We start from the raw sequence: 26,698 nt of genomic DNA, 5'->3' as shown, positions 1-26,698 counted from the left end.
AACACAGACACTCCAACAACCATGAACTGTCTATAACCATCGCGATGTCCTGTATTTCTCAGACTTCCGTGCCTTTGCTTTATAAACCTCCTTAGAATTTAAGGATGGCAACTCTGTTCAAATTATACCACTATCCACCCATTCCTTAACCAGGAGAAACCATTCATCAATTTCAATAGTGTCCTTTTGCATTAGCTTGGAATCCTCAGGATCATTCTTAACACAGTTCTAAGCAGTTACTATCATTAGATTAATGTCGGTGGACGGGATGAAACCTCTATCCTATTCCTGCTCTTACTGTTAGGTTAAACCATATGAAATTGACCTTTCTTATGTCAAATAGGGTTGACATTGGCAATTATATGTGCTTCAATTGAAAAAAAAAGAAATGGTTCTCCCCTACCCCCAACCCTTCTGCATTGTGTCACCTCCTCTCTTCCCAGTCCCCAGGAGTTAATTAATTCCTCCATCTTCTATGCTCCTATCACACTTAAAAAAAAAATCTCCCTAGTAGATCCTTTGATACGCAGTATTACAACTTTTTATTTACGTATCAGTCTTAGCTACCAAGAATCCCCCTGGATCAGAGCCAAATCATACTCATCCTTTTATCCCCAGCTTCTAGCAAAATACCTGGCCCTCAGAGGGATTAATGAATATGATTGAATTATTATGTTTTTAAAGACCTCTTCATTTCTATTTTCTTTGCTAAAAATAGTGCTTTTCCCAACCAACCATTCTGTCCCTTGTTTATAGCTGGGAATTTGCATATGCCTACAGCTCACACTTGCTTCCTCCTCTTTTCTGGTTCTTTGAAGGTTGACTCATCCAGTTTAAGTGAAACCTGAGTAGCCTGGTCATCTGTTTCCTGGAAGGTTGATGACTCTATCTGCAGCTGCCAGCACTGGGGTCCATGTGACAGACCACGATCTCGGGATCATCAGAGCCTTTTCCAGAGCCTGTCACGCTCACTTGCGAATCAGAGTGCCATGGTCGTCAGCATCCTAAATTCTGGCAAGATGGCCGCTCTCTGGCTGGATTTGGCATCTCCAGCGGGGGAGGGTGAGCCAGGATCCATACCTCAGATGGGGCAACCCAACTTCTCCTCCTCATCTGGAGACTCCCCACCGTGTAGAGGACCATTCCTGGCCCCTGGAGGGGCAAGGAGAAGCCCAGCAGGGCTGTTTCCTACAACACACAGGAAGGGGAAACTATCTACATTTTGTTTTACTCTGCTGCCAACACTTACATGAAGAACTTGGACTCAAACCAACTGGAACAAGGGTGCAGTTTCACCCCTCCAGGCCTTTGCACAGGGCGGTTCTTCTCCCAGGAAGCCCTTCCTCTCCCCCTGAGATAATTCCCCTCCCTTTCCACTGGGCTCTGGCTTCTCCCCCTCCTAGAGACCGGGTCTATTTGCCTCTACCTGGCCAGGTTCAGCTTCCCTCCTCTGCTTTTCTAGAGTGTGTTGCAATGGTCTATTTAACGAGTATCTTCCCCATGGATGCACTGAACTCCAAGAGGTCAAGAATCATGTCTTGGGCTTCCCTGGTGGCGCAGTGGTTGAGAGTCCGCCTGCCGATGCAGGGGACACGGGTTCGGACCCCGGTCCGGGAGGATCCCACATGCCGCAGAGCGGCTGGACCCGTGAGCCATGGCCGCTGAGCCTGTGCGTCCGGAGCCTGTGCTCTGCAACGGGAGAGGCCACAACAGTGAGAGGCCCACATACCACAAAAAAAAAAAAAAAAAAAAAGAATCATGTCTTACTCATCATCCTATCCCCATGGGTCCAGGGACCTAGGCTCAGAGGCAGGAAGCAACTGAGGAGAGAAACTATGGGAAGGGATTCTGGTAGGCAGTCCTGTCACACTTTCAAGAAATAAAATTAGAACGTTTAAGGAAGAAAAGAAAGGCTGTTTTGCAACGGTTGCCCTTCCATTTTAATACCAAATAGGCAGAGCTACAAGCTAGTCCAGTGAAATGCCTAGGCCCTCCCTATAATTTCTGAATTAAAAAAAAAAAGCCAAAGAAACATTCCAATTGCCTAGCAACTGGGAATGACTGATTCTCTTCATTAGCTAGCTCCAAGATGAAGACGGGCTGGGAGATTTAGAGAAGGATGCTCTTATCTCTGTTGAAATGCAAAAAACAAAGACCCAAAGAATAACAACAACAACAAGACTTTGTAAAACATCTAAGAGCCAGTGGGAATTCAGGAGCACCTGCCCTGTGTGTCCCGTGGTCCCTGTGTCTCCACAGACATCTAAGAGGTACTTATCCAGGGTCACTTGAAAACAGAGATCATTGCTGGAGTCCCGCTTTCCAGATGTCACTTGTCCTATGATGGGATCCAGGGCGTACCGCCGCAAAATGTGCCTCAATGGCATATTGGTTAGTTTGAATTAAAGTTACTTAAGAATACTGAAACTTCTCTCTGCCTCCCTGAAAGCAGGAAATAAATCTCTCACGTGAAAGGTGCCCTCCCAGCATCTGGAAGTAGAAAGACACCCTTATCATCAGAGATAGGGAATTCTGGGCCGAGAAGCTTGCACCAACAAATCTTGTGACTTCTTTAATTTACTACCCCAAGCTCAAACCAAACTCTGTTTAGACTCTTTACTAATTCATCATCCAAAGCCTAAGCTTCTTTGTGCTGTCAATTCCTCACACATTTATTGTCTCTTTGTCTAAAAAGTATAAAAGCTGCCTGCTTTGGCCTCTTCTTCGGTCCGATTTCTATGAGACCTCTGTGCACACGTATTAAAATTTGTTTCTTTTTCTCTTCCTCCTGTTCATCTGTCTTGTGACAATTTTATTATTAGACCAACCACAAGAACTCAAGAGGGTTGGAGGGGGAAAATCCTCCCCCCTCCGCCCGCCGACACCTAGTAACTCTAGAAAGAGGGCTGAGGGGAAAATGTCCCAGAGCGGACCATTACAGAGCTGCCTTCCTGTCTCCAGGGCTTGGCTCGGGAAAGATGGGGCTATGAGTTCATTCATTCAGCAGCCGTCTATTGGGACCTACTGTGTGCCCACTGTGTGGATCTGGGGTACACCTGCTGAACCCCATATGCTTTTCAAAACAATAAAAGTCAACTCTTTTAGTACTCATATGATCAGGAACAAATATATACACAAGAAAAAGAAAAATAAATAATTCTGAATATCAACCCCAAGCCGTAGACAACACGGTTAGTTATTTTGCTTGCTGAGAAAATAAAATTTAAAAGTAATTTTGGGCTTCCCTGGTGGCACAGTGGTTAAGAAACCACCTGCCAATGCAGGGGACACGGGTTCAAGCCCTGGTCCAAGAAGATCCCACATGCCACGGAGCAACTAAGCCCATGTGCCACAACTACTGAGCCTGAGCTCTAGAGCCCGTGAGCCACAACTACTGAGCCCGTGTGCCACAACTACTGAAGCCCGCATGCCACAACTACTGAGCCTGTGAACCACAACTACTGAGCCCACGTGCCACAACTACTGAAGCCCGCGCGCCTACAGCCCATGCTCCTCAACAAGAGAAGCCACCGCAATGAGAAGCCCGCGCACAATGAAGAGTAGCTCCCGTTTGCCGCAACTAGAGAAAGCTGCACACAGCAACAAAGAACCAAAGAGGCCAAAAGTAAATAAATAAAATAAATAGATTTACTTTTTTAAAAAAAGTAATTTCGGAACAATTTTTATCAGATGCAACTATTACGACTTTGGCAAAATATTTATTCCCTCTTTCTATGATGTATTGAACTCATAACTGGAAATGTTCCAAAGTAATAGGAATCACTACTGGAAATAATATTTTGATTTCATATAAAAAAACAAACTTTTATTCAATATTTACCAAAGAGTATTTACACTGCATTGGTCCCTCCCTGTTAAGAAAGGTCAGATAGTATTAGGCCTTTTTTATAGATGGGAAAAAAAGGAGGCACAGAACAAGGATGCCATTTACGAAAAGCCTTATCATCAATCAGAGGCAAATTCCAGGTGAGAAACCAGCTATCTGTGTTCCTCAACCTTTGCTCACTTTCTCAATGACTCCTTCCTGCTTCTGTGGTTGCTGAATGATTTTTAAAGCGTTTTATTTTTAATTAGAATAGAAGTAGGAAAATACTGGTTATGGTTGAAAAAACAAACTGTGAGCTGGGGAGAAAAGGAGACTTCCCTGAAACAGAAACACGCTGACTTCTTTCTTGTGGAAGCAGTACTTTAAGAAAGGGGGTGGTATCACCCAGGGTTCTCACAACCACTTGCATCCCCAGAATCCCCTGCAGGGTTGGATGAACACAGAATGCTGGGCCCCATTGCCAGTGTTTCTGATTCCATAGGTCTGCGCTGGAGCCTGGGAACTTGTATCCTTCACAAGTTCTCATGTTGTCTGGGGACCATACTTTGCGAAACGCTGGAGAAGAGCCAGTCCCCCAAACCTCAATGCCCTGAGTTCTTTCCACCCTTCAATCAGAGGTTTTCAAAGCCTCCAGGGTTTAAGAACCACCTGGGAGAATCTGAAGTGGTGTACCCTCCCAGGCCCCAGCCCTGGAAAGTGTGACTCGGCGGGTGGGAAATCTGCATCTCCATCAGCAGCCCCAGTGATTCTGTTGCTCCAAAGATGCACTCAGAGTCAAGCAGGGCTTAGGTCATCACATATTTAGAAGAAAAATGAAAATGGCTAAATATATCTGGCCTGTTTACTTCTCTGGGCAGAGAGGTAGAATTTATTTACTTTTGATCTTTCCCCTTTTGTCCTTTGACCAGTTTTGCCTTTGCTTTGGAGCGTTTCAAACAAAAAAGCGTACCTCACTTCTAGTCCAAGCTATTCTGTCAAAGTCTCTGGAGGCAGGCTGCGGAAGAAGGCACACAAAACACTAATCACATAATCCTAGAGAGGTCACCCTTGGTTTTCCATTCCAAAAGAAGACATACGGCACTCCTGCTCTACTGTATGGGCTGAGTGGTGTTCCTTCAAAATTCATACATTGAAGTCCTACACCCAGTACCTTAGGATGTGACTGTGTTTGGAGATAGCATCTTTAAAGAGGTAATTAAGGTAAAATTAGGGTAGAACCTAATTCCTGTAACTGATGTCCTCATAAGAAAAGGAAATTAGGACACAGACACAGAGGGAGGACCATGTGAAGACAAAAGGAGACGATTGCCGTCTACAAGTCAAGGAGAAAGGTCTCAGAAGAAATCAACCCTGCCAACTCCTTCATCTCAGACTTCTAGCCTCCATAACGGTGAGAAAATACATGTCTGTTGTTGAAGACACACAGTCTATGGTACTTTGCTGTGGTAGTCCTACCTTATCATGAACCCTGCCTTAAGGATCAATGAGGAGCTACCATGAGGGTCCCCTATGAAGCATCATATAAGCATCAAACTTCTGTTCTACTTAGAGACCTGGGAGGTTGCCATGTGGTACCTGCCAATGGAGGTTACTGCTTCCAATTGACAAATTCATCCAAAGCCTGATGATTTTGACTTTTACAGTTACGCATTTTTGAACAGACTAGCATTGAGCTAATCCATGTAAGAATATTTTCACAGCTAATACCTAAAGCTTTTCTACATGCCTGAAAGATGAGCTTCTCTGAAGGGTTATGGGAGCATTTTAAGTACAGAGGTATTTCTATTTAGGTACAGAGGCTGCAGAAAATATTGCATGTATATTTAATTCTTATAAATCAAATCGTGTTTTAATTACGCCCGGGGATTTCCATATTTAAAGGAGCCCTGGAGTGAATCTGTCTATAGTGTAAATAATCCCTCTCTCCAGTTTATTTGGTGAGTTTTGATTTTCCTATTTAGAAAGAAACACATCACTTTTTTTCTTTCCACGTTTTATTTTGACGTAATTGCAGAAAAAAGTTGCAAGCACAGTACGTCAGATCTCTGCAGAACTTTCTCCTTGATTCTTTATTGTTTGAGAAATGTAATGACTTGACTGTTATCTTAAGCCCCTGCCTCCAAATGTAGGCTAATAGAGGCTTTTACAGAAAATAGTTGATTAACTCAATATGATAATAAATATATCGGATCCTCAAATGTTACAGTGACAATTCCAAAAATTGCTTACTGAAGACCTGCTAAGTGCCCCGCAAACCCTCTCAATGTTTAATTTGGATCACCCCCTACTCTTAACCCTATAAGAGAGGTACTACTATTATATCCACTTAATGGATGAGGATACTGAGACAGAGAGAGTTTAAGGATCTTGCCCAAGGTCACACAGACAGAAATATTGTGGTGCTGAATGCAAAATAAACCAACTAGATTCCTGGACCCATGGACTTAAGGCTAATCTTCTAAATCAGGTGCAGGCAAACTACAGTCTTCTGGTGAAATCCGGCCTACCATCTTTTCTGTATGGCCATGAGTTAAGAATGATTACATTTTTATACGGTTGAGGAAAAAAAATCAATAGAAGAATAATATTTGGTGACAAGTGAAAATTATATAAAATTCAAATTTCAGTATCTATCAATAAAGTTTTATTGGAACACAGCCACACTCATTCACTTGCATATTATTTATGGCTGCCTTATGCTACAACAGAGCTCAGTAATTGCAGCAGAGAATGCATGGCCCTCAAAGACTAAAATATTTGCTACCTTTCTAATGTCTACTTTCTGTTTAGAACAATACTACTACTAATTGTCTCTCAGGAGAGCACTAGCCACTCCCCAGGAAGCTGTCACTAAAAATTTCAGACGGTATCATTTTATCAATACTTCAAAAATTTAATTTTATTTCAGTTTTGTTTAAAAACAAACATCCAAAAACAATTTGAAGGCATGTTTTTTCAATACTTGTCCCAAATTTCTTTTTAATTCATTGTGGTTTAAGACAATGGACCAAGGAGAAATATGGTCCCATAAGGTATTTGTGGAAGGATAGCAATTCAGTTACAACAAAAACAATGCAAATAAATTTTCCTTCCTAAGGCATTTGGCCTTCTGGGTCATGGGTGTCAATATATAGATAAGGGCCATCCTAGAGCTTTGCTTCTCAAATGCTAATATGAACTGAGTCAATGGGTGGGGACCCTTTTAAAATGTAGATTCTGATCTAGCAGGTTTGGGGTGGGGCCTGAAAGTCTACATTTCTAATAAGCTCCCAGGGGATTCCAGGGCCACCACCAACAACAGTAAAATACCTATGTAGGGACTATATAAACAATCTTCAGTACAGGTGATATTAATAAGACTGACAAGATGCCATTGAGTTTCTGGTTCTGGACCAAGTATGTTCTACAAGCACTATAACTTTTTTTCTTATTAAATCCACAAGGAAACTAAAGCTGAGAGAGACAAAACTATGAGACAAAACTGAAATCTGAGCCAGCTTTGCATGACTCCAAAGCTCAGACTCTCTCATGAAGTCTATCAATGGTGATACTTGGTCCTGAGTTGATGAAACATCCCCTCCAACCTTGGAATGATAAATATCCACCAACGCCTTTCCAACAAAACCGTGTCTAAAGATTCTGCAGTCATCTTCTAGCTGAAAACACCTGACTCTGTCAGGCTAAAGACATTAGCTACAAGCTCCTGATCACCTTTAAGAATCTGCAATAGGGTTTTAAATCCAACCAAGGAAGCCTCTGGGCAGGATGTATCTTCTGTAGATAAGAAAAATCCCACTTGCAAGATAGAAATAAGACATGGGGGAAGGAAACACAGAGGAGAAATAGTGAACCCTTAAGCTGGGATAATGTAGTTGGAAAAGCATGGGCTTTGGAAACCTTTAAACTTAGTTTTTGCTAGCCTCGCTAAGTTTTCTTGACTTCATCATTTAATATCCTCGAACCTCTGTTTTCACATCCGTAAAATAAGGACAAAACTATCAGTTTCATTAAGTATTGTTGTAAGGATTAAAACTATTACATGAAAGCATTTGGAAAATAATAGCTAATCAATAAGTGATCTCAGTAATAGTAATAATGGAAATAGTAATTATTATTATTATTTGGAATCTCAAAATTATAGCCCGTTGGGGACTTTTTTTGTTCTCTTGTTTTTGTCTTTTTTTTTTTTTTTTAAGAAAGGAGTAGCCAATTGCTAACTAATGTACTGTATATAATGCTAAACATAATAGAATTAATGGAAAACATCTTAAGATTGGGAAATAATTGCAAACATTTAAATTTGGGAGTTTTAATGTTACAAGACAGATGTCTGGCTTCTCTTGAGGAATCAGGAGATGGGGCCCCGTGGGTTTCGGCTAGTATTCCTGCCTGGCAGGGCCACTCAAAGTGATGGGGAGAAGCTACTCCTGCTATAATTGAGGTATGTCCCTTCCAATTTGCACATTTCACTTACTGATCTCACAACCTCCTCCTTAAGATATTTTAGTGCGCAATCTCTGCTCGGGAGAAAAAAAAATTACAAATTGTGCTTCGGCTGAAAACAGTGGAGTTTACAAGTCTCTGCAAAGAACCCAGATGGACTTCCTCCCTCTCTGCCTCTCATCCTCCAGGGGCAAGAGCTTCTATGATGCTACAAGAGTCCAAAAAGCCTTCCAGAAAGCCCTCCCTAGTGGCCCCCTCTTATATTTCACTTACTATTACAGAATTGGATTTTAGGAGGATCTGGGTATATTTGCAGGAGGGCTGTAGAGATTCATCTTGAGTTTCCTTCTTATCCTAGATTAGGTTTAAAATCCTGACCTTATTCTTTTGGTGAGAGTAGAAAATACTATATTTCAACTCTGAATCTCTCAAAGAATAATCAGGTACATTTATTTAAATATGCCTCCTACATCTCTCTCTCTCTCTCTCTCTCTCTCTCTCTCTCTCTCTCTCTCTCTCACACACACACACACACACACACACACACACACACACACACACACACACACACACACACAGAGAGCAATAGGCTGAAAGCAAGTAGACTTTTTCACCTGGTGAAAATTGTTTTCGAAAATGACAGAGAACTAATATAGAGGGTTTCAGTGTTTACAATACCACGTGTATATCAAACAAACACTAGAAACATACAAATGGATTCATATTTTTTCCAGAGGAAATATCAATGATATTGGGGTGTTCGTGTTTTTAAACTGATACTGAGTTTAACACAATGATGGGTGTACAGTAATTAACCTCTGTGTCAGTTTTAAATGTATAACCCATTAACTAATTTAATCCCCTAAAAAAATAACAGCCGTTGGCATTATTCTTTGAGTAATCCTTGTTTAGTTTCCATAATGATATACATTTTAATGAAAAACTCATTAGAATGCAGCATGCAGCATAATTAATTCTGGCTGATTCTTTGGGTGTTAATAGCTAATGCAGATGCTGGATTCTATTTTCCAGTGGCTTTATTAATTTTCATAAACCAATATTTTGACTGTAATGGGTTGTAACAGTTCCATAGAAGTTCTAGAAATGCATTAACTGTCATCAACGTAGTTAATCTAACTAGGATTTTGAGATTTGGGTGTTGGTTCTTCAACGCTAAATTTTTTAAAAGAAAAGGGGACAGCTTCGTTTTATACTTGGAGAATGAGTATCTACATATAATTAACATAAAGTATATTAAACACTATTTGGCCAATTTGTCTCTATTTACACAACAACTTAATTGGCTGGGCTAATAACAGTGAACCATAAATGTTGAAAAGAACGCTGAAAGTGGAAAGCAAAAAAATCCTCAAAACGAAATGGTTTATGATAGAATGGCAACTCAAGTTAAAACATAAAGAGAAAAATGAACCCACCTCATTTAAAATCTCTGGTAATTTGCTTTCCTCAGAAAAGTTTTGGACAAAAGTAGGAGACACATTGTATAATAGCCTTCGTTGTTGGGCACCATTTGGTAATCCTGGGGTCTGTCAAGAACCCAATCTCTGGGATTGGTGACCAGTCACCGATGTGGTCTTACATCTTTCAGGGCTTAACCCACATATATTGTTCATGATAAGACTCTGATTTGTTGCGAATGTAGGTCTGGGTCCTAATTCATCACTGTGTTCTTCTTATTTTTTTTTATTATTTCATTCATTTAATCAGAGCTTTCAATGGTTGTCAACCACTCAACGGATAAATTCCAGAATCCAGATTCCTTTTTATGGTATTATCAGGTCTTTAGCAACTTTTCTGTAGAAGGTTCTTTCTGATCTCAGTCAATATTTCTCAGTCTTTGGAGAAAACTGATTTTGCCTCAGAAATTCCCATCTCACATGAACATCAAGTACTTGTAATACATTTTTAATTCTGTTTTAACTTTTCTCAATGGATTCTGAAGATGAGGTTGAGAAACTCCTTTGGACGCTACCAAACTTCTCCTTATTTACCCCTACAATGATCTCCTCTCTGCCTTCTTGGCTGGCAAACTCTAACTTATCCTTCCAGACCCAATTTATGGCACCTTTTTTAATGCAGAGAGAGTGGCTATTTTCCAGTGGTCCAGGAGGTATCATCATTTATTATACCCTGACTTTATTTGTGTGCAGCCTTTACTGCCCTGCCAAATTCTGCAGGGAAGGGCTGCTACCCCAGAGCCTACCTACCACAGTGCCTGGCACTTCCCAGGTCCTCAGTGCTGTAACTCTGAGCTAAAGGATGAATTAATGGAAGCCAGTGGTATGTGTGAATTCATACACAGCCTCTCTCTCTGGCCCTTCCTTGATGGACATCATACAACTGAGTGACAGCCAGGTAACCACGGGTTCATGCAGTATTGTGTAATTGCTACCAAAATGCAACGCTAAAAAACCAAAATCAAAACCAAAACATCTCCCCAGGGCATAAGCTTTGTGTTTATTAAATCTGAAATCTACAGCCAGGGTCAGCAAAGTAGGGGCCAAGGCTTTCACAGTTTTACATAGCTGGTTGGTGGGGAGAGGAAGATGACTATTTCATGACACATGAAAATTACATGAAATGTAAATGTCTGTGTTTTTATTTTTTTTATTTTTTGTGGTACGCGGGCCTCTCACTGCCGTGGCCTCTCCCATTGCGGAGCACAGGCTCCGGACGCGCAGGCTCAGCGGCCATGGCCCACGGGCCCAGCCGCTCCGCGGCACGTGGGATCCTCCCGGACCGGGGCACGAGCCCGCGTCCCCTGCATCGGCAGGCAGACCCTCAACCACTGCGCCACCAGGGAAGCCCCAATGTCTGTGTTTTTAAATAAAGGTTTATTGGAACACAGCTATGCCTATTCCTTCATGTATTATCTATGGTTACTTTTGCACTAGAAGGGCAGAGCTGAGTAGCTGTGGCAGAGACTATATGGCTCACAGAGCTGAAAGTATTGACTAACTGGCCTTTTACTGAAAAAGTTTGCAGACCCCTGCTCTAAGTGAAAAAGGCACTCACTCCTTCCTCTTTCATAACTAAATTCAGCTTCATCTTTTCTCCTAGAATCAGCAAACACAGTAGTACGTCTTGTCTTATATCTCCATCCTCATCCTCACCGCTTCCATCATGATCACTGTTGTGATATGTTCTGAGCTTGCCAGCTCCATTTTCTTTTTTTTAATGTTGGGCAGGAAAGGGTTAACTCAGCAAGCCCGGCCTGCTCAAACCTTGTGCATCTCCCGCCAAAGGCTTGTCTTTAGGACTGGTCAGCTCCTGGGAGATGAGTTCTGAGCTCTTGGAATATTCTAGCTGATGAGATTGCTTTTGGATGCCTGTGGCCTTGGGCTACACAGTACCAGTTTGATAAGATTGTTTATGGAAGCAATGTGATTTATGGTGAGTACTTATTTTTGCTCTTTGGGCTAAGGTTTGAGTAATTGAGGTCAGTCATGGGTGCTCCAGGTCTACATGACCAACTCTCCCCAAAAAACTTGAGGCCAAGGCTCAGGAGAGCTTCCCTGACTGGCAACACTTTGCATGTGCTGTCACACATCTTTGCTGGGAAGACGAAGCACTTCCTGTGACTCTACAGGGAGAGCAAACCCAGGAGCTCCGGCCCGCCTGGTTTCTTCTGGGCTTCCTCCCAGGTGCTCCTTCCCTTTGCCAATTTTCAATCCGTAGCCTTTTGTTGCAATAAATTGGAATTGTGAGTATATCAGCCTTTCTGCATCCTGTGAGTATGTCTAACCAAGCCAGCTCTGCAGCATAAAATCAAACTATGCTTTTCCTCTGGAGTCAAAAATCACAAAGGAATGCCCAGAAGAGGAAACATTTGGGCAAATGTCTCTCTTGCATTCTTTTGTTGCCATCAATAACGACAGCTGCTTGGACATCTTTAATAGTAGCCATCAGCAGGGCATGAGAATTTTTTTTTTTTACAGTACGTGGGCCTCTCACTGCTGTGGCCTCTCCTGTTGCTGAGAACAGGCTCCGGAAGTGCAGGCCCAGCGGTCATGGCTCATGGGCCTAGCCACTCTGCGGCATGTGGGATCCTCCCGGACCGGGGCACGAACCCGCGTTCCCTCCATCGGCAGGCGGACTCTCAACCACTGTGCCACCAGGGAAGCCCAGGGCATGAGAATTTTTAAGATATTTGGTGCATATGTCACATCTTTACTCATGTGCTTCTATTAGGACCGGGTTTTTCAATCTCAGCGCTATCAGAGTTTTAGGCCAGATCATTCTTTGTGTGGGGGGCCGTCTGGGGCACTGCAGGATATTTTGCAGTATCCTTAGCCCCACCCTCTAGAGGCCAGTAGTGAACACCCCTCTCCCCAGATGTAACAGTGAAAATAGTCTCCAGAAATTGCCTGATTCCTTTGAGAGGCAAAATCACTCCCAGTTAAGAACCATCAATCCAAAATACTGGATTAACTAAAGCATGTCTGTGTAATAGGGAAGAACAAATCCGACTCCACATTAGATTTTTTTTTACTTTAACGTTTGTATTCTTTTGCTTTTGCTTAGAGTTAAGAATGTTGCCTATAGCCTGACATATACAGGATAGCTATTCTCAAGGCTCTGACCTTTACGAGTACAACACTTTTCCATTCTTATAAAGATAAAGTTGCAGAACAGAGAATAACATTTGTTTTGTTGGAGGTTTATAGGAACATCGTGACCTGAGCTATGTGCACAAAGGATTCCAACACCAAGAAGTGTGCAACAAGCAACCTGGCCCCTCCTTTGCCTTGCCTTTAAAAATACTTTGCTGAAACCCTTCAAGGAGTCTGCGGTTTGGGGGCAAGAGCCACCTGTCTCCTCGCATGGTTCTTTATATAATAAAGACCTTTATATAATAAACCTGTCTCTGCTCCAAACTCTAACGTCTCAGTATTGTTTGGCCTCACTGTATGTCAGGCACAGGAGCTTGCATTCAGTAACATATGGGAGGTAACTTGCAGGGAAAGGAATTGGCTTTGTAATAAGATATACAAAGATAGGGGTTTGAATCAGCTTTTTAACCTTTGAAGTAAGCAACCTTGGGCAACTCCACTTCACTGGATTTCTACTTTATCTGCAAAAGGAAGAAAATGACACTCATCCTGCAGAGTTGCAATCTCTGTAAACATATGTAAACATCCCATCATGGGCGTTGGGCATGCAGCCAATAATATTAAATGCAAAGATACTCTTACTAATTGTCATTATATTCTATGACCTAATGAATGGAAGGCATAGAGGGTGTGCCCTCATCTATTACTGAGGAAGCTGCATCAGAAGATGGTGAAAAATACGGGCTTTGTGCTTAGAAAAAAGACCTTTATATACTATACAGATTCTTCACAAACTAGTTCTGTGATTTAGGAAATGAGATAAACTCTCCACAAAAACCCTGGTTTCATAATTTCTATAAAGATAATGCTCTAACATTTTTATTAGAATTGGAGGAGATGCAGAGTTTAGCACAGTGCCTGGCACCGATTAAGCACCCAGAGTTGGCTTATGTTGCTGATGTTTTGAGTTGCTGAGTATATTGATGAGGGCAACCTAGAACTTTCCCCATGAAATTTATCCAGAGCCAGATACCCGAACTTCATCTTCCTCCACAGCCTAGTGGTGGGGCTTCTCCTACAAGGACCATCCTGTCATTCCCTGCTTTGGGGCAAGCTCTCCTTGATAGCCTTTCCATGCAATAGAATGCGGACTCATTTATTTAGGAAATGCAGTTTTCAGCACATAAGCGAGTGCTGATACTGTTTGAAGATCCCCACAGGCTCCATCAAAGCTGAGCTGCATTCCCTCTGTAGGACAGGGAAGGACGCAGATCAAAATTAAGGCCAAATGTGGGCAGGGATGGAATGAAATCCACTAAGACAGATGCAGGGAGGAGAGAGAAGAAGCAAAGTGAATTGCCACCAAAAGGGGAGGCAAAAGTAAACAGATGTACGAGATAAACTCTTTGAAGTGGAACATTTCCAGGCTGAAAATCCTTCGCTTGGGGACTTAAATCTGGACTCTTCCGTTCCAGTTCACTGAAGTGCACTGCATTGGAATCTGGCAGATGTGTAAATTATACAAAACATCACCGAGCCAAAGGTCATTGTTCACAAGGAGCAGCTCCTCACTGCCCAGGCTCTGAGTCCAGGTGAGGCTGGTCCTCTGGGTGGATATGGGGAACTTTAGAGCCACGAGGAACACCTGAATATTTGCTGCTTGGAGGGGCTCTGGGTGGTGGCAGGTACCTTTCCAAACCACCTTATACTCTTTCAGGATGCTAAGGCAGTCACCCCAAGCCCAATCCAAAGTCTAGGACTGTGACCAATAAAAGAAAAGCAACTTATGTCAGGTTATCCCAGGTTCTGGACAAATTTTACTTTTTTCAGATGCTCTTGTGTCCAAATTTTAGGAAAGGAAGTGGAAAGAAGTCCATCCAAAAGTGTGGCTACAGGTCATTCTCTGAAGTGTAATGGACCCAACAAAGTGAAGTGGGGGGAGGGAGACCTACATCTACCTACTTCTGATCCAATTCTTAGATGAATCATGGTTCACAGTGGCCAAGAGCCCACAGAAAACCAATACCTTTGTCCGAGTAATCCAAGGTCAAATACACCTGCCCTTCTGAGCTACGCAATCACAGAGCACCACATCCATCCTCTTCATTTTTAACCTTTATATTGAGATCCCAATCCACTTTCTCATCACCTAGCCTGGCATCACCTAGCCTGGCATCACATCAAGTGAGATCCGTGGCCAGGCTTGTGCTGACGTGGACACAATCAATCCAGGTGACTTCAGCGATCACACTAATCTCTTATATTTTTATCTTACTTTTCAGTCTATGAAGATCTTTTACACTCATTATTTTATCTGATCCTCCCTAGAAACCCCAGGATAACCTAGTTTCAAGACCTGGCCACTTTTCAAGTGTGACTTTGCAGATAGGTATGCCCTTCTTTTAGTACCCGTCATTTTGTTTCACTCCCCACAAAGCCGAAATGGTTACTCAGGACCCCCTTCTTTCCTCTCCCGCAAAAGCCCACTAATAATAATAGTGTCACCAAGACTACTGTTCACTGTCATCTTCAAGGTTTCCAAGTCGATTGACTCTGCATCTCTCTCCTTTTGAGTTTAATTGTGTATTTCTAGTCATCAGACCCAACTCTACCTTAGATCTGCATTGCATTGGAAGATCTTTTCCTTTCCCTATTGATCACAGCTCATGGAGTAATTTAACTCAATTCCAATTTTCCTTTGCAGGCAGGGTGCTCCCCATCCACGGAAGTGAGTTATGTACGTTCGAGTGGTGCATCTTATGAATCTTGTTAAGCTTTGCTGCCTTATAGCCCCACTGATGGAATATTTAATCACAGAAATGAGTTGGCAGATATGATATACAGTGCGCGTGAGCTTTGCAGCCATCTTACCAGCAACTGAGAAACGGATGAATTTGCCATTTGTCAGGACCATGTCAACAATTGTGTATAGCCTTCTGTTATTTATTTTTATTTTGTTTTACTCATGTATGAAGATTAAAGGTGCTTTCAATCAGCAGTTTTGTTGGCTAGCTATCATGATTATCCCTTAAGAATATCACTTTTTTGGGCTTCCCTGGTGGCGCAGTGGTTGGGGGTCCGCCTGCCGATGCAGGGGACGCGGGTTCGTGCCCCGGTCCGGGAGGGTCCCGCGTGCCGCGGAGCGGCTGGGCCCGTGAGCCGTGGCCGCTGAGCCTGCGCGTCCGGAGCCTGTGCTCCGCGATGGGACAGGCCACAACAGTGAGAGGCCCGCGTACTGCAAAAAAAAAAAAAAAAAAAAAGAATCATGTCTTACTCATCATCCTATCCCCATGGGTCCAGGGACCTAGGCTCAGAGGCAGGAAGCAACTGAGGAGAGAAACTATGGGAAGGGATTCTGGTAGGCAGTCCTGTCACACTTTCAAGAAATAAAATTAGAACGTTTAAGGAAGAAAAGAAAGGCTGTTTTGCAACGGTTGCCCTTCAAAAAAAAAAAAAAAAAAAAAAAAAAGAATATCACTTTTTTAAAAAAACCTTTTTATTAGATGGCAAAGGGGACTTCTCAGAATGACAGGGAAACTCTAAGAATCCCTGTTGAGGCCCCCGCAGCGGGATTCCTAAAAACCCTATTTTTAATTACAGTAAATAACTTGAGAAATGCTACTGGGAACAGATATTTGCAGACATTTTACTTCTACTTAGTGCCTTCAGTTTTATTTTGACTCTAAAATGGAATGCCCGTAGATGCTGGCTAGTCTTTGAAACTCACCTGGGCATTTTTTTATATTGACTTATCAATCATTTGTCATGAGAGTAAGCCTCAAGGAGTCTGAAGATGATTAGGCTTAGGAAAAATAATCAATGCTGCTGCTTAGTTTTATAGGAAAACACCCACTTGTCTTTGGAGGAGATTTATGTATGTTCATGGAATATGCTGATTTAGGTGTATCTGCTTCTGGAAACTGGTATTGGATAAGCATTTAAAAGAGTTCTTGTAGGTATAACTTGATGAGAGTTCAGAAAAACCACCCCCAATGAAAGACCTTTCATAACAGCTTTCTAAATGCTTCTCTTAGAACGTGTGTGAGGGAGAGTGCATGTCATAATTTATCAAAGCAAATTAATACTGTTCAGCTAGTAATTAAAGATCCTCATTAAGAGGTATAACTGCTCTCCCCACCCCCACCCTGCGTGAGCAATAAAAACACACTCCGGGCATCAAGAGGTTACAGACGAAAATCGATAACCTGCCATTTTATAATTAAAGGGAAAATAAATGTTAGGGGAAAAGTCCACTAAATTAGGAAAATTACCTTTAGGAGAAATTGAAAATATTGATTTTAATTTACAAAATATGTGCACTTTTCATGCCCCATTCTGAGAGACAATTGGAGGCAGGGTTGTTAATTCTGCATAAGCTTCAGAAAATCAATAATTATACTATGGGAATATTGTGATCTTTGTCATTAACACGAAGTCTTATATATAGAAATGACTAATAAAATAAGGCTGGCTCTCTGTGTCAGGCAGACACAGGGCTGACCTGTGAAATACCCACAGCAAATCAATGACAAGGTCTTCATTTCAGCTCTGGGGCACATTCAAAATTCCAAGATAAATCCAGACTATGTTTGTAGTGGGGGAAATTTAAAATGCCCCCTAGATTCTTAGTCACGGGTATTTAAATGGAGAACACGAGGCATTATACCTGGTTATGGAAATGAATACATTCTACAGCTCTATTTTGCATATATGCATTCCACAGATACAGGTGCCTGAAATTTTAGGTTTAAGCTAGTGGGATTCTCAGTCTTTATGGGTCTTCAAGTATTTCAAAGGAATTGTTCTGGAGTGTTGGATCTGCAGCACCATTTCCCCACACTTCTGAATATCATGAGCTCTGTCTACCTACATAGACAAACATACAGGCTAAAAGAGAAAGCCTCTGATTATCAAGGACAGCCCAGATATTGGCAACACCAAACACAAATATTCAGATTTCTCAAGTAACATTTACTTCTCCGTGCCCCCCCATCCTCCTCCTTTTTTTAGATTTAAGTTTACTGAGGCAGCTCATAGAAATAATTATTTGGTTGTCCGGGCTCCTGAAACCTTCCCCTGGCATAAGCAGTTAATATGTCTGAATACTGTGGTATTTGGAATAATCCAAAATTATTATCTTACTTCTCTTCTTTAATTTGACTGGTTTTTTGGAGAGGGCAGTAGTGTGATCTACTATCAGAGGGCACAGTCAATAAGAATGATGGCTTTTAGGGCTTCCCTGGTGGCGCAGTGGTTGAGAGTCCGCCTGCCGATGCAGGGGACACGGGTTCGTGCCCCGGTCCGGGAGGATCCCACATGCCGCGGAGTGGCTGGGCCCGTGAGCCATGGCCGCTGAGCCTGCGCGTCCGGAGCCTGTGCTCCGCAACGGGAGAGGCCACAACAGTGAGAGGCCCATGTACCACAAAAAAATAAAAACATCAAAGAATGATGACTTTTAACATTCATAAAAAATAAAGCAAAGTAACCTGGTTGCAAAGAACACAGGCTCTTGATTTTAGCCGGCTTTTTAACCAGCTGTGAAATCTTAGCCCTGTGATGCAAACCCTTTGTACCTCTGTTTCCACATTTGGAAAACTGCCATGAGGATTCAAACACATTAATTTAGGTCAAGTGCTTAGAACAGTGCCTGACCATAAAAGTACTCAATCAAGAGTAACCCTTATTACAACTTATTTTTTCCCCATAGTCCAATGATCTAACTTTTGAGGCTGGGCCCAGGGCTCATTTGAGTGGCTGCTATAATGTTCTAAAAGTTATGCAGATTCATTTATTCTCATACGTTTAAGTCATTCTGAATTGTTTCTTCTGTCTTAATGGCCTCTTAAATACCCACAGATATGCACAGAGGTTTGAAATCATTGGAAAGTAGATATTTGGTGTTTTCCTGGTTGCTTGAGCCAAAGATTACCAACAGCTACATTGCGTGGGGCTGGAAAAATGTACTTTCCTCTCTCTGTTACAATCGCACATTCATAGCCTACCTCCTCATTGAATGGTTTCTTGCTTCTTGTTCTTGATCTCATTATTTTGGGGGAGAAAAAACATGCACATAGGCACATGCACGCGCACACGCACACGCACACGCACACACACACACACACACACACACACACACACACACACACAATCTGCCACGTCTTTATTCCAGAGACTACATTTCACCCAGCACTGCCAGCAGATACACAGAAGCTGCTTTCCAACTTCCTCCTTGCCCTTCTGGGGGATTTCATTTCTCTGAAGCTTTGGACAAAGATGTATCCCAGCAATATCTGTGCTCCCTGAATGGATAAGCTGAGCACTGAAGGACTAGTCCTCTCATGAATTAAAAGAGAATCTTTTAGTCTAGTGGTACACTCAGAATTCAGCAGAATCAGCTCTCAGTTAACTTTGCCCTTATGGCAGAGAGGTGGAACATTAACTTATTTATTTCTATTTCCTCGACATTTATATGGTGCTGCTGTGCACCAAACACTCTTCAGATATTAACCCATGTAATTCTTATCAATACCTGTGAGTTTGTTACTACTGTCATCTCCCATGTAAGAGATGAAGACGCTGAGGCACAGAGAGGTTAAGTAACTCGCCTAGAATCACACAGCTGGCAAGTAGAGAAACCAGGATTCCATCCTGGGCTGCCTGAGAGTAACGTCCACGTTCCTTACTCTACGTGTCCCCTCAGGAAGTGGATCCCACCACATAGCCATGGAAAGCCTTATAGCTAGGTCTCTCCTCCCCAATAAGAGTCAACGCAACTACTTCACTATTAGAATCCCTGGTCGTAACCCAGGCTTGTAATAAAATTCACACATGAAGAACAACTACAAATATTGCCTACCTAAAATCCAGAACTCAGCTATCACATTGGGCCTTCCAAGGTTTACCATCTTTTAAAATCAAGTTGGTTTTTGTGCTAGAGTAGCTGTCTACGTTTCCTATGTTCCTTTGTCAACCACTAGGGTCAATGTTTAGTTTCAGGAAAATGACTGACATAGGGCATCTCAGAAGAGACAAAGCAAGGGGTGTGACTTACCATCAAGAGATTACAAAATGAGTGGATCTAAACCCAACGGGTCATTGATTTCTCCTTATTAAAAAGCAAGGGCCGCATCAAAGCAAGACTTCTTTTCAACATCAATGTGGCAAATCTACTAAGGTTCTCAGGTGTTCAATGCAGCCTTGTTCATGAGCAGGGAAATAACAGGTAGAAGTAACAGGCCATGCTGAGCAAAAATCTCAGCTGCTGTTGCTTCTGGGTTACTCTCTCCCCAAATCTGATGACCAAGTTTTCTGGGACAGTGGATTTGAGTGGCAGTTGGTGGGTGGTTGGGAAGGGATGAGGAGAAAGCTATATACCCTTGAAGGCAAAGCAGAGAGAAAGGGAATTGCCAAGGGAAATTGATTAATGGAAAAAGAAGGACAATTTAGCTTTCCTAGTTTTCTAAATAATCCTTCTCTTTGCAATTCCAAAACACTGGCACATTGTTGGGATAATTAAGCCAACTCTCTGCTTTGCCAAGGGAATAAAAAATGCAATTCCAAATGGAAACGTATGGCTGAAAAACACGTTCAGGCACATTGAAAGAAAACAGGCATGAGCAGCTGTCCATTTGTTCAAATCTCTTGAACAAAATTTCAGTGCTTTTTTTGAGGCAAAATCAGTGTGAAATGTCACAAGGAGCCGCGGCTCCATGCTTATGCCACAATGTAACTTACATGATTCCCCTTTATTTTGTAAAGCTTTTAAACACTTTTGGTTTTGCCTTAAAAAAAATCATTCAAAACTTGCTAGGGTAGGAATTTATCAGTTCAGATTATTTTATAAACCCATTCTTTATGGGCAGGCCAAGCACATTTAGAAAAGACCAAGAAGACATCATGCAAAGAGAAAACTCTTTACCTGCATAGAATTCGGGACTGTACACTGCACCCACAACTGGATTCAATTTCCAGCCTTAAAACAAATACACAAAAATGTTATCATCACATTTGATTCAACAACTCCTATCATTGCAAATTAACTACAAGTCAAATGGGTTGGTGTATCTTTTTTAATTTTAAAATTTAGAGGATGTATAAAGAATACTTGAAAACTATACATAGGAAAAATCGATTCATGCCCTTTTTTGATTTTCTGCCAATACAAGTTAATAGCATGGGAACTACTGACCAGCTACAGATGAACCTTTTGAAAAGGATGTGATAATTCATTTCATCCCATATCAATATTTTCTAGAGGCCCTATAATAATTTAAATTTTTTGGTCTTTTTTCATGGATCACTGCTAGATATTCCATCACATCCCTTTGTATTAAGTTAGCAAAGTTTTGGAAGATCTCATGAACAGAATTCTTTGCAGAAACATATTCTGATAATCGTCATTCTTAATTGTGACCCAGAGACTCTATAGAATTCCAAAGTGCTTTTTAAATCCCAAAGAAAATGACATTTATCCACTAGAGATTGTGTGGAATACATTTCAAAGAATTCAAGAACCATAAAAATTCTTAATAAGCGTGTGATATTTAAGGTAACTTTCAAATAACCTGTATATAGGATTAACAGAATCCTGTAATTTTCCAAATGTTCCACATGGTGCGTTTTCTGTAAAATGAATCCTGGACCTTTAGAAACTTTTACTCAAGAAAAGAGCAAACAAGAATATTTGCAGGGCTTCCCTGGTGGCGCAGTGGTTGAGAATCTTCCTGCCGATGCAGGGGACACGGGTTTGTACCCCGGTCCGGGAAGATCCCACGTGCCGCGGAGCGGCTGGGCCTGTGAGCCATGGCCGCTGAGCCTGCGCGTCCAGAGCCTGTGCTCCGCAACGGGAGAGGCCACAACAGTGAGAGGCCCGCGTACCACACACACACACACAAAGAATATTTGCAAATCAAGAAGCTACCCTCATTACACACCCACTGGGCATTATTTAGGGAACAACCTCAAAAAATGATCATGTTTTAGGGTTTGGTGATCATTTCCTGCTCCTGCTGGTAAGTCTTTATAAAGGCATCCATTACAGACTTGCCAAAAGACAGAAGATAGGTGTGGGAAACCTTGTGTCTTTGAGGTGAAGGTCAAACATCAGAGGTCCTCTACTAAATGCTCCTGAGAAAAGGCACTGGTGAGAGTTGTGATGTGAGAGAAGGTATTTGTGACAAGTACTCTCTGAGCTCTCCCAGAGGGAGAGGGTGTGCGTCCTATCGCCTGCTCTAAGTGATGAGCCTGTGAGAACAGCTGAGAGGTGACCACAATCTACTGATCCACTAAGGAAGACAGAGGCACAATATTGCAATAGATTGGCCCCTGGACGGACCTAAGAACTTCCTAGAACTTTTCAAGAATGTTTTGTTTCTGGAAACGTTCCGTTCCAATTTGAATAAACTAGCTGGTTTACAGCACCCAGGATGATCTTAGGATAGGGTTTTCCAAAGGGTTCTCCTTGGATTACTTGGGAGGCATATTAATGGGAAACTTCTGGCTGCAATTTTAGACCCAGAGAACAATACATGAAATTCTGAGACGTATTGTCCCAGGGGCTTCTGAAACTCCATATTGTCACCTTCCTCTCCTATATTAAACACATCTTATCTTGTAGAAATTCCTGTAGTGGTATAAAAATAAAAATTACCCCAATCATTTCAGAGTATGTGATTCGTAAATATGGAAAATGACTTCAGTTTGACCAACTGAAATTCACTGCTTCCTAAAAAAGAAAATACTCAATTTCTGAGGACATGTCCACATTTTAAGTCATTTGGAATCAAAGAGAAAATAGAGCAAACTGGCTGCAAATAAAGCTTCAGGGTTATCTGGACATATTTAATTTTCTCTTGCTAGTTTTTCACAGAAATCTAGAGTTTGTGAAAGAAATCTATATGTAGCCATATTAAGTGAATAATTATGAATTTATTATCCTTCTTCTTCCCTCCATCCTCCATCTTACATCCTGCTTATGCCCCTACCTTTCACTGGTAGTAGAGACAGGGTCTTTTTGAAACCATTGTTTCTTTTATGCATTCTTATTAACTCCCTTAAATAATTCCTTTTGCACACGAGGCTGGGACACACCATTCACTAAATGTGGGTCCATTGATGAACTTTGATGTAACTCTCAAAGACTGTAAGTTAGGCCCACAGTCTTTCATTTTTCTCAAAGAAACAGATTTCTCAGAGGTGTCTAAGACTGTCTAGAAATCATGTTTCTCTCATCTGCATTTATCTTCCTCATTTCCTTGGCATAGAAAACTCTATCTATGTATCTATTTATCTATCATCTATCTATTTATCTATCTATATCTATCATCCATCCATCCATCTCTATCATCTCTCTTTCTTTATTATCTATCTATCTTTTGACTAATCAATCAATCTCTCAGCTCTTCACAAAGCTGACCTGATGTCTTCTTAGGGCATACTACTTAATGCCACTTTCTAACTATCTACCAATGATCTACCAGTTTACCAAGCCTCCCCATGGAAAACTTCCATTCAATATAAACATAACAGAAACAAAATGATACTCTCCCTCCTCAGAAGATCTATGCCATCTCACATTTGCAAGTATTAACTGAGAGAGGTAATTGATAAGGTCTCCTCTACAATAAGTCAGCTGGGATCTGTGAGCAGCAAAATGAAATGAGACAGGGGCTTCCCTGGTGGCGCAGTGGTTGAGAGTCCGCCTGCCGATGCAGGGGACACGGGTTCGTGCCCCGGTCCGGGAGGATCCCACATGCCGCGGAGCGGTTGGGCCCGTGAGCTATGGCCGCTGAGCCTGCGCGTCTGGAGCCCATGCTCCGCAGAGGGAGAGGCCCGCGTACCGCAAAAAAAAAAAAAAGAAATGAGACTGCTCAGGTAGCCATGGGAACATCAGTGCAGGTGTTCCCCTCTTCCCATCACTGGTCTTTTCTCCTAAATAAGGCTGCTCTATTCCCACTGTAGGAAAAACAAAGGCTTTTCTGAACCACACCACAGGCACGAAAACTCAACTTCTCATCTCCCTCCTCCCCTGAAGCAGATTCCTCACCAAGTCTTTCCCCCTTCAGCAAATGGCATCTCCATCCAGTTGGTTCCTCAAAACAAAATTCTTGATAAATAATGCCTTTATGCTTCCCTTACCCTCATATCCCATGCACCATCCATTAGAAAATCCTGTTGGTTAGACTTTGAAAAGATGTTTCCACTCTCTCTACTTCCCTCCCTCACCAACGCCACCATCCCAGCCCAAGACATTTCTCTCTCTTAGCTGGACAAGTCCATGGCAACAAAGTCCTAACTCTCACCATCTTCTCTTCCTCTTTTCCTAGTGGCCAAACCAATTTTTAAAAGTAAATCAGACATGTCATCCTGCTACTCAGAATTCAATAGCTTCCTGCTGCACTTAGAACACAAATTCTTTTTTTTTAATTAATTAATTTATTTTTGGCTGTGTTTGGGTCTTCGTTGCTATGCATGGGCTCTCTCTAGTTGCAGCGAGCAGGGGCTACTCTTCGTTGAGGTGCGTGGGCTTCTCATTGTGGTGGCCTCTCCTGTTGTGGAGCATGGGCTCTAGGCATGCAGGCTTCAGTAGTTGCATCATGCGGGCTCAGTAGTTGTGGCTCGCAGGCTTAGTTGCTCTATGGCACGTGGGATCTTCCCAGACCAGGGATTGAACCCATGTCCCCTGCCTTGGCAGGTGGATTCTCAACCACTGCGCCACCAGGGAAGCCCTAGAACACAAATTCTTTACCTTGACCTAAAAGCCCACACAATCTAACCCCAGTCCATTTGTTTTGTACCACTGTTCCCTTTTCTCCAAACTGTGGTGACACTGGCCTTTTTCATCTTTTCAAAACAACTTAAGATCCTTCTAGACCAATCTAGACCATTCTGGATTGTATCCACTGCTCAGTCTGCTTGGAGAACTCTGCTCATTCCTCAAAAGTTGACCTGATATTATTCTTCAGGTCTCCAATAGTGTCCCCAGGGCAGGCTGTTTACTGCCTCTTCCTTCCCTACTCTACGGCTGTCCCCTTATTCAATTCCCAGTTTTGTTTTCTGCATAGCGGTTAACACCGCCTGGATTTATCTTCTTTCGTTGCTTGTTCTTAATTGTTTTTATAAACTTTCTCCTTCATTAAAATTAATGGTAAAGTGAGCGGGACTGACTGCTGTCCGATGTGAATTCCCAGCATCTAAAACTGTTTGGCAAATAGTCAGTGCTCCATATATTTACTTACTTTTGCTCTAAAGGAACTGAAAGAATAAAGAGCTTTTTTTTAATGGACTCATTCCTTTTTAGCTAGGATCTCCTTCCTACTGTCAATGACCTGCTTCCCTATATACACGTAATAAAAAAGGGCCCTGTTAGGGGTGACTGTCTTCAAGGGAAAGGCAATAAGAATCCAGCCCTTGAAAATCACCTCTGCTCAGACTTAACAGGGATCTTGCAGGCTTATGTAAATGCATGCAAATCACATGCAAATGAACTCCTAGTCCCTGTGACTCCTTCTAGTACCGGGAAGGGACCCTTGGGATCACCTTGCTGGAGACAGGAGCCTGCACTGTCAGGAAGACGGACAAAATGATCCCAGTTTTAATTTCTCAGGCAGTTTGTGTATGTCCCCAGGCCTTGCAAATTCAGAGATTTTGATCAAGGACATTAAACTGAACAATGAAGCTTACAACAAAGGGAGAACAGCTGACAAAGCCCACCGCTCCCAGCTCCCAGGGCCCCCATACAACAAAGCAACGGAGCAGAGACCAGACATGTGGAGGTCTCACTCCATATCACACATAGGAGCTGTTTAGAGAGATCCCTCTGCAGCCTGGCCTCAAGGGGCTGCATCCAAATCAGTGCTCCCCTCCTAAAACTTAGCTTTTCAAAGGTCATCTGCCAGCCTTCTGTAGAAACACCGGCGGAGGTCCTCAGTGTTAACCATGGCTGTATTAGGTGTTAAAAGGTCTGAATGTGCACACAAAAAACTCTGCACGTTGGGCTTCCCTGGTGGAGCAGTGGTTGAGAGCCCGCCTGCCGATGCAGGGGACACGGGTTCATGCCCCGGTCCGGGAAGATCCCACATGCCGCGGAGCGGCTGGGCCCGTGAGCCATGGCCGCTGAGCCTGCGCGTCCGGAGCCTGTGCTCCGCAACGGGAGAGGCCACAGCAGTGAGAGGCCCGCGTACCGCGAAACAACAACAACAACAACAAAAACTCTGCACGTGCCTTCTCTAGGGCTTTGCAGAGTTGGGTATCAAAGAAACACATTCAAGAAATCACCCTTGGGCTTCCCTGGTGGCGCAGTGGTTGAGAATCCGCCTGCCGATGCAGGAGACACGGGTTCGTGCCCCGGTCCGGGAAGATCCCACATGCCGCGGAGCAACTAAGCCCGTGAGCCATGGCCGCTGAGCCTGCGCGTCCGGAGCCTGTGCTCCGCAACGGGAGAGGCCACAACAGTGAGAGGCCCGCATACCGCAAAAAAAAAAAAAAAAAAAAAAAATCACCCTTAAATGTCTGGGGTTTCAATAATTCAAAAAGAGTCATGTATCACAATGTTCGTTGTAGCACTATTTACAATAGCCAGGACATGGCAGCAATCTAAGTGCCCGTAGACTGATGAATGGATAAGGAAGATGTGGCACATATATACAATGGAATATTACTCAGCTTAGCCATAAAAAGAAACAAAATTGAGTTATTTGTAGTGAGGTGGATGGACCTAGAGTCTGTCATACAGAGTGCAGTAAGTCAGAAAGAGAAAAACAGATACCGTATGCTAACACATATATATGGAATCTTAAAAAAAAAAAAAAAAAAAAGGTTCTGATGAACCCAGGGG

At 42.5% G+C, this 26,698-nt stretch overlaps 1 protein-coding gene across 50 annotated transcripts in view; it reads right to left on the bottom strand.

Annotated features, from left to right (window-relative positions):
• The window catches only part of RBFOX1 (RNA binding fox-1 homolog 1), a 2,224,270-nt gene that overhangs the window by 89,889 nt on the left and 2,107,683 nt on the right, over positions 1 to 26,698 (bottom strand). For all 50 annotated transcript variants that reach the window (XM_067013731.1, XM_067013735.1, XM_067013738.1 and 47 more), the window contains one exon: positions 20,783 to 20,836. In XM_067013731.1, coding sequence (XP_066869832.1) covers positions 20,783 to 20,836 — 54 coding nt within the window. The remainder of the gene's footprint in view (positions 1 to 20,782; positions 20,837 to 26,698) is intronic.

The sequence above is a fragment of the Kogia breviceps genome, chromosome 14 (genome assembly GCF_026419965.1).
Source record: "Kogia breviceps isolate mKogBre1 chromosome 14, mKogBre1 haplotype 1, whole genome shotgun sequence".
Taxonomy (NCBI): domain Eukaryota; kingdom Metazoa; phylum Chordata; class Mammalia; order Artiodactyla; family Physeteridae; genus Kogia; species Kogia breviceps.
Note: the sequence above shows the minus strand (reverse complement) of the source record. Positions and strands in the feature narration are given on the sequence as shown.